The sequence below is a fragment of the Myotis lucifugus genome, unplaced genomic scaffold, assembly GCF_000147115.1.
Source record: "Myotis lucifugus unplaced genomic scaffold, Myoluc2.0 scaffold_894, whole genome shotgun sequence".
Classification (NCBI taxonomy): domain Eukaryota; kingdom Metazoa; phylum Chordata; class Mammalia; order Chiroptera; family Vespertilionidae; genus Myotis; species Myotis lucifugus.
The window spans coordinates 58,826-68,521 of record NW_005871942.1 but is presented as its reverse complement, the minus strand read 5'-3'; the positions used below and the strand labels follow the sequence as shown (position 1 = coordinate 68,521).

At 45.0% G+C, this 9,696-nt stretch overlaps 1 protein-coding gene across 1 annotated transcript in view; it reads right to left on the bottom strand.

The window, feature by feature from the left end:
* Positions 1-1,566: 1,566 nt before the first annotated feature.
* The window catches only part of LOC102435921 (thioredoxin-like protein AAED1), a 10,338-nt gene continuing 2,208 nt past the window's right edge, over positions 1,567-9,696 (bottom strand). Inside the window, exons 4-7 of the mRNA XM_023747493.1 lie at positions 9,072-9,125; positions 8,798-8,903; positions 5,885-6,016; positions 1,567-1,952 (exon numbers count right to left, since the gene is read on the bottom strand). Coding sequence (XP_023603261.1) covers positions 1,825-1,952; positions 5,885-6,016; positions 8,798-8,903; positions 9,072-9,125 — 420 coding nt within the window. The 3' untranslated portion in view covers positions 1,567-1,824. The remainder of the gene's footprint in view (positions 1,953-5,884; positions 6,017-8,797; positions 8,904-9,071; positions 9,126-9,696) is intronic.

Here is a 9,696-nt window from a genome sequence, read left to right as displayed (position 1 = left end):
AGTAAGTATTCTGGACCAATGCTCACTATAGAGAAAATAAAATTAAATCCCTATCTCATAGCACACAAAAAGTAAATCTCATATGCATTAAAGACCAAATGTGGAAGAAAAGTGTAAAATTTTAAAAAGAACATAGAAGAATATTTTTTCATAGAGAGAAAGTTCTCACATAAACCAAAAATACCTGTAAATCATAAAGGGAAAATTTCATGATATTAAAATTAAACCTGGCAAATACTAAAACACATTATAACCAAGTGAGAAGACAAGCTGTAGACCGAGTTGAGATGTCTGTAGTGCATATAACTGACAGAGTTAGGGTCCAGGATGTGCACAGATTTACAGACCAGTAAGGAAAAACCAAACAACCCAGTAGAAAACTGGCAATGGATGTGAATGGGTGATTCACAGTGAAATGACCTGGATATCCAAAAGCTTATGGACAGACGCTCAACTCCATCGATAATCAGAGAATTGCCCCCACCCCCCAAAAAGGTCCTAGTGAAATGGATAGTGGGTGTGGGTGACAAGGTGCTTTGAACAGACTATAGGAAGGTGTGGTTTGCCTCATTTCCTCCGAGTAGAGCAATTGCGATAGAAATATAAGGCCGTGCAGCCTCTATAATGGCACCGTTGAGGGCCAGGAGCTTGTTGCACAGGAATCTATTCTTCATGTAATTTTTAAAGACCTTTTCCTGGCCAAAAAATGAATAATGCTCACTATGTAATAGTTGGGAAATATAGAACAGCGTGAAAAAGAAAATAAATGCTGCCATACAGAGATACCTACAAGCAAGATTCTGGTGTGTTGCCCTGGCTGGCATAGCTCAGCGGTTAGAGCGCCATCCCAGGCACCAGAGGGTCTTGGGTTTGATTCCCAGGCAAGGACACATCCTGTGTTGTAGGTTTGTTCCCCAGGCCAGTTTGGGCACATGCGGGAGGCAACCAATCGATGTGTCTATCTCACATTGATCTCTCTCCCCCTCCTCCCTTTCTTCCACTCTAGCTAAAAAAGCAATGGAAAAATATCCTTGGGTCAGGCTTAAAACAAATAATAAATTTTAAAAAGATTCTGTTTCTTTTTTTCTAAACATACAAAAATATAAACAAATACATACAAAAATGTGATTATATAATAATAGATAAGAATTTAATATCCTTTTTTTTTTTTACTTTTTTCCCACTGGATAAAATTATGTCGAGTTGCTTAACTTTCCCCTTATATGTTCTTCATAAGGATTTATGCTTTTTATGGCCCCCCAAAACCTTACATTGAATGGATATACCATGATATAAGAATAGTATTTACAACTTTATGCCTTTTAAAGTTTTATTTTGGCCTTAGCCAGTTTGGCTCCGTGGATAGAGAACTGGCCCATAGACTGAAGGGTTGCAGGTTCAATTCCAGTCAAGGGCACATACTTCGGTTGCAGGCTTGATCCCCGCCCCTGGTCAGGGTACATGCGGGAGAAACCAATCGATGTTTCTCTCTCAATTGATGTTTCTCTCTCTGTGTCTCTCCTCCATTCCACTCTCTGTGGAAATGAATGGAGAAAATATTCTCGAGTGAGGAGTAACAAAGAAAAAACACACAAAAGTTTTATTTTGTATAAATAAAATTCTGTTTAGAACTTTAAAAGCCATAAAATTATAAATATACATCACATTTTTGACAATCAATGCCTCTCAGCATGTGGTTCAACGGGTACATGTCTCTATGTTCTCAGAACTCCTCAAGGGCTGACAGAGTAGACACTGCACAAGGATACACTCTGCCATTCCGCGCCATGTCTCAGGGTCCATCTGAAAGTGACAGTCTGTCTGTCACACATGGATGACTGAAGGTCTGCCTGTGAAGTCCACCTGCTGGACTCCTACAAGCTGTAAAACAGAGTTGATGGGTTTGTGATCCAGTCTATTCCTGTCATGGTGTATAAAATGGATGTAGTGACCTAGAAGGCAATAACAATAAAAGGCAGAGGTTGGTATCTATTAATCCCTATTGGATTTATTGCTTTCTAGAATCAAGGACGCTTGTCAACTTTTAATTAGTCCACAGGAAACAATTACTCACCCAGAGTACATTATATTCTGTGTGTAGCGCCATATTAATTTTAAATTAAGGTAATAAAGCATGACAAGGACATGGTTAAATAAGAGTGATGCTTAATGTTTATGAGGTCCAAGGGGCACGATTCTTAAATGTCGACCTTCTATTAGGTTATAATTAAATAAAATATCCTGTCAAACAGGCAGAAAATGGAACTAACATAGATAGCAAGCTGGAAAATCACATCTGTTTCTTAAATGTAATAATGGAATAAATCACTCACTTAAAAAAATTCACTCCCAGATACTGATTTAATAGGCTATCTGCACGTTGGCTGGTGTAGCTCAGTTGGTTGGGCATTGTCCTGTGCACTGAAAGATTGCCATACTATTCCCGGTCAGGGCACATGCCAGGGTCTCAAGCTCGGTAGTGGGTATGCAGGAGGTAGCCACTGATGTTTCACTCTCACATGGATGTTTTGCTCTCACATCTCTCTCTCTCTCTCTCTCTCTCTCTCTCTCTCTCTCTCTCTCTCTCTCTCTCCCTTCCTCTCTCTCTAAAAATAAAAAAAAGATTTTTTCTTTTCACTTTGCAAGCATTTTTTATTTTTTTGTTATTTTTATTTATTAAAAATTTTTAATGTTGGCATTATTGTAGGTGTTCCCCTCCTTTGTACATCTTGGTGTTCCCCTCCTTTGTACATCTTCACCCACCCCCCAATTAAAAAATCTTTTAAAAAAGGCTATCTGCATTACTAGTATAACTGTAGACCAAAAGAAGCTGAAAATAAGGACATTAAGACAATCACTTTGGATACACTTAAATGTCCACAATTCTTTTACTGCTCAAATATACATAAGTCATAATTTATAGTCCAGTTCTCTTTCCTCATATTCTTGGGCTCAAGATGAGAATTTTAACTTAAAACAGTAGATTAAGGAAACATTATTAGAGGCATGTTTTCTACATTGTACTTATCTGCTGTCTCTAGTCATCACTATAGATTTAATATCATAAACTGGCTTATCCTAGCTAATAATAGACAAACATGGTAATTAACCGTATCTCCGACATGCTTCCCATTGGCTGATCAGGGTGATATGCAAATTAACTGCTAACCAAGATGGCGGCCCGCAGCCAGGCAGCTGAAGCGAAAAGGAGGCTTGCTTGCTCCAGTGATGGAGGAAGCCAAGGTTCCCCGCCTGCCGCCGCCCAGCTCTGAGCTGCAGTCTAAGCAACTATGTTGCAATTATAGAAGCTAAACAATCCCCAGAAACCTGCTTTCAGCCAGCTGGACCTCAGAGCTGGAGTTGCAACAGTGTTTCAATTATAGAAGCTAAACAAAGCCCAGATACCTGCTTTCAGCAGCCGAGATCTCAGAGCTGGAGCCGAGCCTCAGAGCTAAAGCTGGCTCTCAGCTCCAGTGACAGCCATAGAAGGTAAATAAATAAGTGAATAAAAAAAGAAAAAAGAAAAAAGGAGAGGTTGGGAGCTTCAGTCACCCTCCAGCCTTAAAACGGCCCTCAGCCCCTCACCCAGACTGGCCAGGCACCCCAGTGGGGACCCCCACCCTGAAGGGGGTGTGACCAGCTGCAAACAGCCATCATCCCCTCATCCAGGCTGGCCAGGCACCCAAGCGGGACCCCCACCCTGATCCGGGACACCCTTCAGGGCAAACCAGCCGGCCCCCACCCATGCCCCAGGCCTCTATCCTATATAGTAACAGGGTAATATGCAAACTGACCCTAACAGCAGAAGGACTGGGAATGATTGATCACTATGACACACACTGACTACCAGGGGGCAGACGCTCAATGCAGGAGCTGCCCTCTGGTGGTCAGGGCGCTCTCACATGTGAGGAGCTCTGCTCAGCCACAAGCCAGGCTGATGGCTGCCAGTACAGCGGTGGTGGTGGGATCCTCTCCTGCCTCCTCAGCAGTGCTAAGGATGTCCGACTGCAGTTTAGGCCTTCTCCCCGCTGGCAAGTGGACATCCCCCGAGGGCTGCCAGGCTGCCAGAGGGAGCAGGCCTAAGCCAGCAGGTGGTCATCCGCTGAGGGGTCCCAGACTGCGAGAGGGCACAGGCCGGGCTGAGGGACCCCCCTACCCCCCGAGTGCACAAATTTTTGTGCACCGGGCCTCTAGTTATCAAATAATACAAATAAGGCAAATGAAACACTGGTTTTGCCATGAGATAGATTTGTGTAAATACGTACACCTCGCTTTCTCCTTAGAGGAGCTCTATCTCTCCCAGGAGGTAGTATCAAAATCTCCTACTAAGTATGTTCCCAACTTGGACACAAATGACATTCTCCCTGTGCTCTTCATCCTCACACAACTGCACGTGTGGCCCAGTGACACCAAGACGTGGAGCTGAGGGGCTCAGAAAACACCGTCCCCTCTGAGGATGGGAACGAGTCCATGGGAAATGTGGCTAATGTTGTTCTGGGCGAATCACAGGACTCAGTCATAAAACACGGCTCCTTCTCGGCGGGTCTAACTGGTGTGAACGCATGAGAGGGAAAGGGAGCTTCAGTAACAGTTTAGCTTGTTGTAGTGTTCCACACGCAAAAAGCCCCACCGTCATAATGCTTGGTCACAGTCCTCTCTCTAAATGCCTTCTGGCTATCTGGGATTTATTAAAGTAAATGTGAATGTTAGAACCCTTAGAAGCTACACTCACTCACGTGGTCAATTTTAAAAGGAAGAAGAACCAAGAAAGACCGTTTACAGCTGCTTTTTGGCACTGCCAGGTATGAGTGCTTGTCCCTGACTGCAGTACTTGGTGGTAGAGATTCAACACTCAACCACTTAGCAGAGTGGGGCCAAGGAGTTCCAGGTGTTCCAACTGACCAACAAGCCATTGCAAGCCTGAGGCTTTAGGAACTGTTACTGGATGAGCAGTCCCTGGGGCTGCCTTGCCTTCTGAACTGAGCACATCTCCTAGTTTTGTAGATAGAACTACTTAGATTGACTCATCTATTGACCCCAAAACAGTGCTTGATGACTTTCTCTGATTTGGAATGTTCACCTCCATTGAACTTCCTCTTTTTTTCTCAATCCTCATTCAAGGACATGTTTTTAAAATGTTTTTATTGATTTTTCAGAGAGAGGAAGGGAGAGGGAGAGAAATAGGAACAGCAATGATGAGAGAGAATTATCAATCGGCTGCCTCCTGCACACCCCCCACTGCAGATAGAGCCCAAAACCCGGGCATGTGCCCTGACCTGGAATTGAACCACGACCTCCTGCTTCATGGGTCTATGCTCAACCACTGAGCCACATTGGTGAGACCAAGGATATTTTTTTATTGGTTTGAGAGAGAGGGAGGAAGGGAGAGAGAGAGAGAGAGAGAGAGAGAGAGAGAGAGAGAGGTCAATGTGAGAGGGAAACATCCATCAGTTGCCTCCATACACTCACCGACCAGGGATTGAACCCGCAACTAGGTATGTGCCCTGCCCAGATATCTAACCCGCAACCCTTTGGTTGGTGTACAGGATGACGCTCCAACCAACTGAGCCACTGGCCAGGGCTTCCATTGTATTTTTCTAAGTGTTACAGCCACATACAGTTCACCAAACCACCGCTGACCTTTCCAGTCCCAAATACCTGAAAACCCTCGGGCATGGAATGATGGGCACATTACATCCAATAGACAGACATCAAAACACACACACGCCTTTGAAAACACAAGGTGCCCCGAGAAAGCACAGACCCTGACTGCCGCAATGCCCAGCTGCCCACTGTCACGTGGCCGCTATTTTATGAAGAAGCCGGTAGCCCCTGGACTTTGGAAGCGCACCAAGTGTCCTTTGGGTCTGGGCTGGATGCTTACCTGGACCTACAATGAGGGTCCCACCTTGCTGACCTGGGTCTCCTTGGAAATCAAAAGGAGGGCCAGTCACCGCCCGCCACAGGCTCCACATGCTTCCCAAGAGTACGTTTGACTTTACATGGGGGCTCGGTCCTGGAATATTAGAAAGTGTCTTTAGATGTTATCATTGTATATTCCAATGAGTAGATATTAAAAAGATAATGTTACACTTTCTCTTTCTTGTGTGTCATCTGAACTTTCGACTTGTCTATTTTTCCTTCAAGGAACGGTTTCTCAGCCTTCACTGCTGATGCTTTAGATGAGAGCATTCTTTGTCCTGTGCAATGTAGGTGCTTAGCAGCACCCTTGCCCTCTACACCCACTAGATGACACGGCACCCATTACCCACCAAGATGTGAGGACTAAGCATTCTCCAGACAATGTCAAATGTCCCCTGGGGGCAAAATTGTCCCTGGTTGAGGATATCTTTTTAAAATTTTTTTATTTATTGATTTTGGAGAGGAAGGGAGGGAGGAAGAGGAAGAAGGATGGGAGAGCGAGAGAGCGAGAGAGATTGTTCCACTTATTTATGCATTCATTGGTTGATTCTTGTGTGTGCCTTGACTGGAGATCAAGCCTGCAACTTTGGCATATGGGGACGATGCTCTCACCAGATGAGCTACCCAGCCAGGGTGACCTGCCTGATTTCTTAATATTCCCAGAAACCTGTTATTTTCCTCCATCTCTTGAACTCCTCTATTTCTTTCATGTTTACATGAGAATAGACAGTCATCTTACCAAATAACAAACACAGGCTCATTAGCTTGGAGACATGGGGAAAAGACTAGATTTTACTGTTTTATAGGATTCTATATCTCACTCCCTCTCTCTTCCTCTCTATCTCTAAAACAAAACAAAAAAATCAATAAAAACGTATTTAAAAAGTGAGCTTAGAGTGCCACCTCCTCTCAGAAGCCTTCACAGACTCTCTCTCCTCACTTTTCTGGCACAGTATTCCCAGCACATGCTTTCCTCTCTTACAAACCCTTAACCTGGATCATAATGAGCTGTTTGCTTCTGGCTCTCAGAGTTGATGATGTGTCTGTCTTCTATCACCACCTCCTGGAGCGCCCGACACAGTGGTTGTCACTAACAAGAGCTCAGTAATGTTTGTTGAGATGAATGATCTGAGTTTTCTTACTTGGCATTTCAGAAGCCAAGTTCTTCTTACCTAAAACACATCTTAACAGTTCACCTGAAGCTTAGTAAGTTCTATTAATTATAAAGAATTGTGCTAAGGGCCAGGAATGTGGACCACATAATGGTGAATAAAACATCAAACTCTTCAACTAACTACACTCCCAGCCACTTCACATGCAGTAACTAAGTATATAAGGAATTACAAGGTGCTGTTAAAATACAGTGAGGGAAGCAGTTGCTTGAAGAACTATTAAGAGCCCCTTTGTGTTGGGCTTCAAATGAAACCAAGATTTCATCAATGAAAGGACATTAAGTATTTAAAGTCATGAAGATGAGGAATCTATCTTACCTAATAATAGATGAACATGTAAATTGACCGCCCCTCCGCTACACTCACCAGCCAATCAGGAGAGTATGCAAGTTAACCCAAGAAAGATGGCGGTTATTTTGCATACGTAAGCATGAAGTGGTGGAGCAAAGACTGAAGGCTCCAGCCGGAGCAGCGAAGGCCTGGGTCCTGGGTGCCGGAGGAAAACCGGTGCCAGCAGCCAGGAGAAGGGAAAGTCTATTGCACGAATCTCTTTGTGCAACGGGCCTCTAGTATAGTTTATAAAATCCTAATATGCAAATAGACTGGAAGGCAGAACAATTGAACAACCAAACAACCAGTCGCTATGACGTGCTCTGACCACCAGGGGGTGTGTGCGGAACATGGCGGGCGTTGGCAGCAGGCGGCAGAGCGCAGAACATGGCAGGCATCGGCTGCGGCGGGATGGTGGAGTAGGGTGAGCGGGGGCACCAGACCAAGATAGGGCGCTGGTCGCTATCATTGGGGTGAGCCTCTGGTGGTTACTGAAAATTCTTTGCTTCCACGGGCCGTGGTCCCACTGGGTGTTTGCACCTGCTGTCAGCACCAGCCCCACTCGCACCCACTGCTGGCATCAGAGCCACTGTTCACATCCGCAGCCGGCGCCCAGCACCGGCCCCAATCACTCAGCATCGTCAGCAGGTGCGTGTGGTGGCTGCTGACCCCGATTGCCCCTGAGGGCTTCTCCACCTCCCCCTGGTCCTGAGGGGCGATTGGGGCAGCAGCCTCCGCTCGCACCCACTGCTGGCACCAGCCTCAGTGGCTCCGCACAGTCAGCGGGTGCGAGTGGAGCCAGTGCTGTCAGCATGTGGGAGCGTGGTGGTGGGAGCAGGCCTGCTGGCAGACAGGGAATGGGGCCGCGGCAGGAGGGGCCGGGCGGGGGTGCGTAGGATGGGCCGAGACCCGCACCTGTGCCCACCGCAGCCTCGCGGCCCACAGTTCCTTTCAGGGTGCATGAATTTGTGTATTGGGCTCCTAGTAAAAGTACTAGTATATTAGCTTAAGCAATTATTTTCTTTTAATCATAAAGGTAAAATGTACCCATTTTAAAAACACATAGAAGCCATTTTTCTCACTTCCATTCATTGGGGTTAGCACTGCAATATCTTTTAAAATCTTTTCCATTACACACACACACACACACACACACACACACACACGAAGTATGTTTAGTTCTTTGCAGCTTTCAATGCCATTACACCCCCAGAAAGGAATCTTTTAGGGTTTGGTGGATCTGGACCGCTTTCAGGAATCATAAGAAACAGTCTGAGTTATTAACTTACCATTTGTTCCCCTAAGCATGTAGATTCAAATGTAAAAATACATCATCAGTGTTTTCTATTTGAGACATGTCATGTGTAAGTTACCTGAGGAGGTAACTTCTTCACCTCTTTTCATTCCTAATCTTTTATAGATTTCTCTCTCAGGATCAACGTAGATTTCATGACAATACCCAGTCAGTTTGCAAAAAGGCTGCAAAAAGAGAATATGTGAGATCTTTACAAGAAAAAAAATGAGAGAAAAGTAATTATAATCTAACTTAATTTCAGTAAATATAACCTACACTTATTGGTTCAAATCATATACTTGCTATGTCTGTTAGTTTTAATCTGTTAATTTTTCAATTTGTTATATATTTACCTCAATATGATGGTAGGATGACTGTCCAATCACTATAAGGGTGACATTTGCCTCCTTTAGGAGAAAAAACACACATGTACATACTATTAGAAATTATGTTTCCTACAACTTCTCCTTATCCAACTCTTCTGTTCCATTCCAAAGCCATCTATAGGCTTCTAGAAGAATGGGATAAATGGGAAGTGTGAGTCACAGTGAAGAAATGTTTGGTAAAAGGTTTCAGTCTGATGATCTTTTACTAAGAACTTTTATATCCATACTAAAAGAAGGGTAATATGCTAATTAGACCAGACATCTTCCAGACATCCTTCCAGACGTCCTTCTGGACAAAGCCACGGTGGCAGGGGCCAAGGCAGAGGTGGTTAGGGGCGATTAGGCTGGCAGGGGAGAGCAGTTAGGGGTATCATGCCGGCAGGGGAGAGCAGTTAGGGAGATCATGCCGGCAGGGGAGAGCAGTTAGGGAGATCAGGCCAGCAGGGGAGAGCAGTTAGGGTGATCAGGTCGGCAGGGGAGAGCAGTTAGGGGGATCAGGGCTGGCAGGCAGAGATGGTTAGGGGCAATCAGGCAGGCAGGGGTCCTGGATTGGGAGAGGGTGCAGGCCGGGCTGAGGGGACGCCCCCCCCCT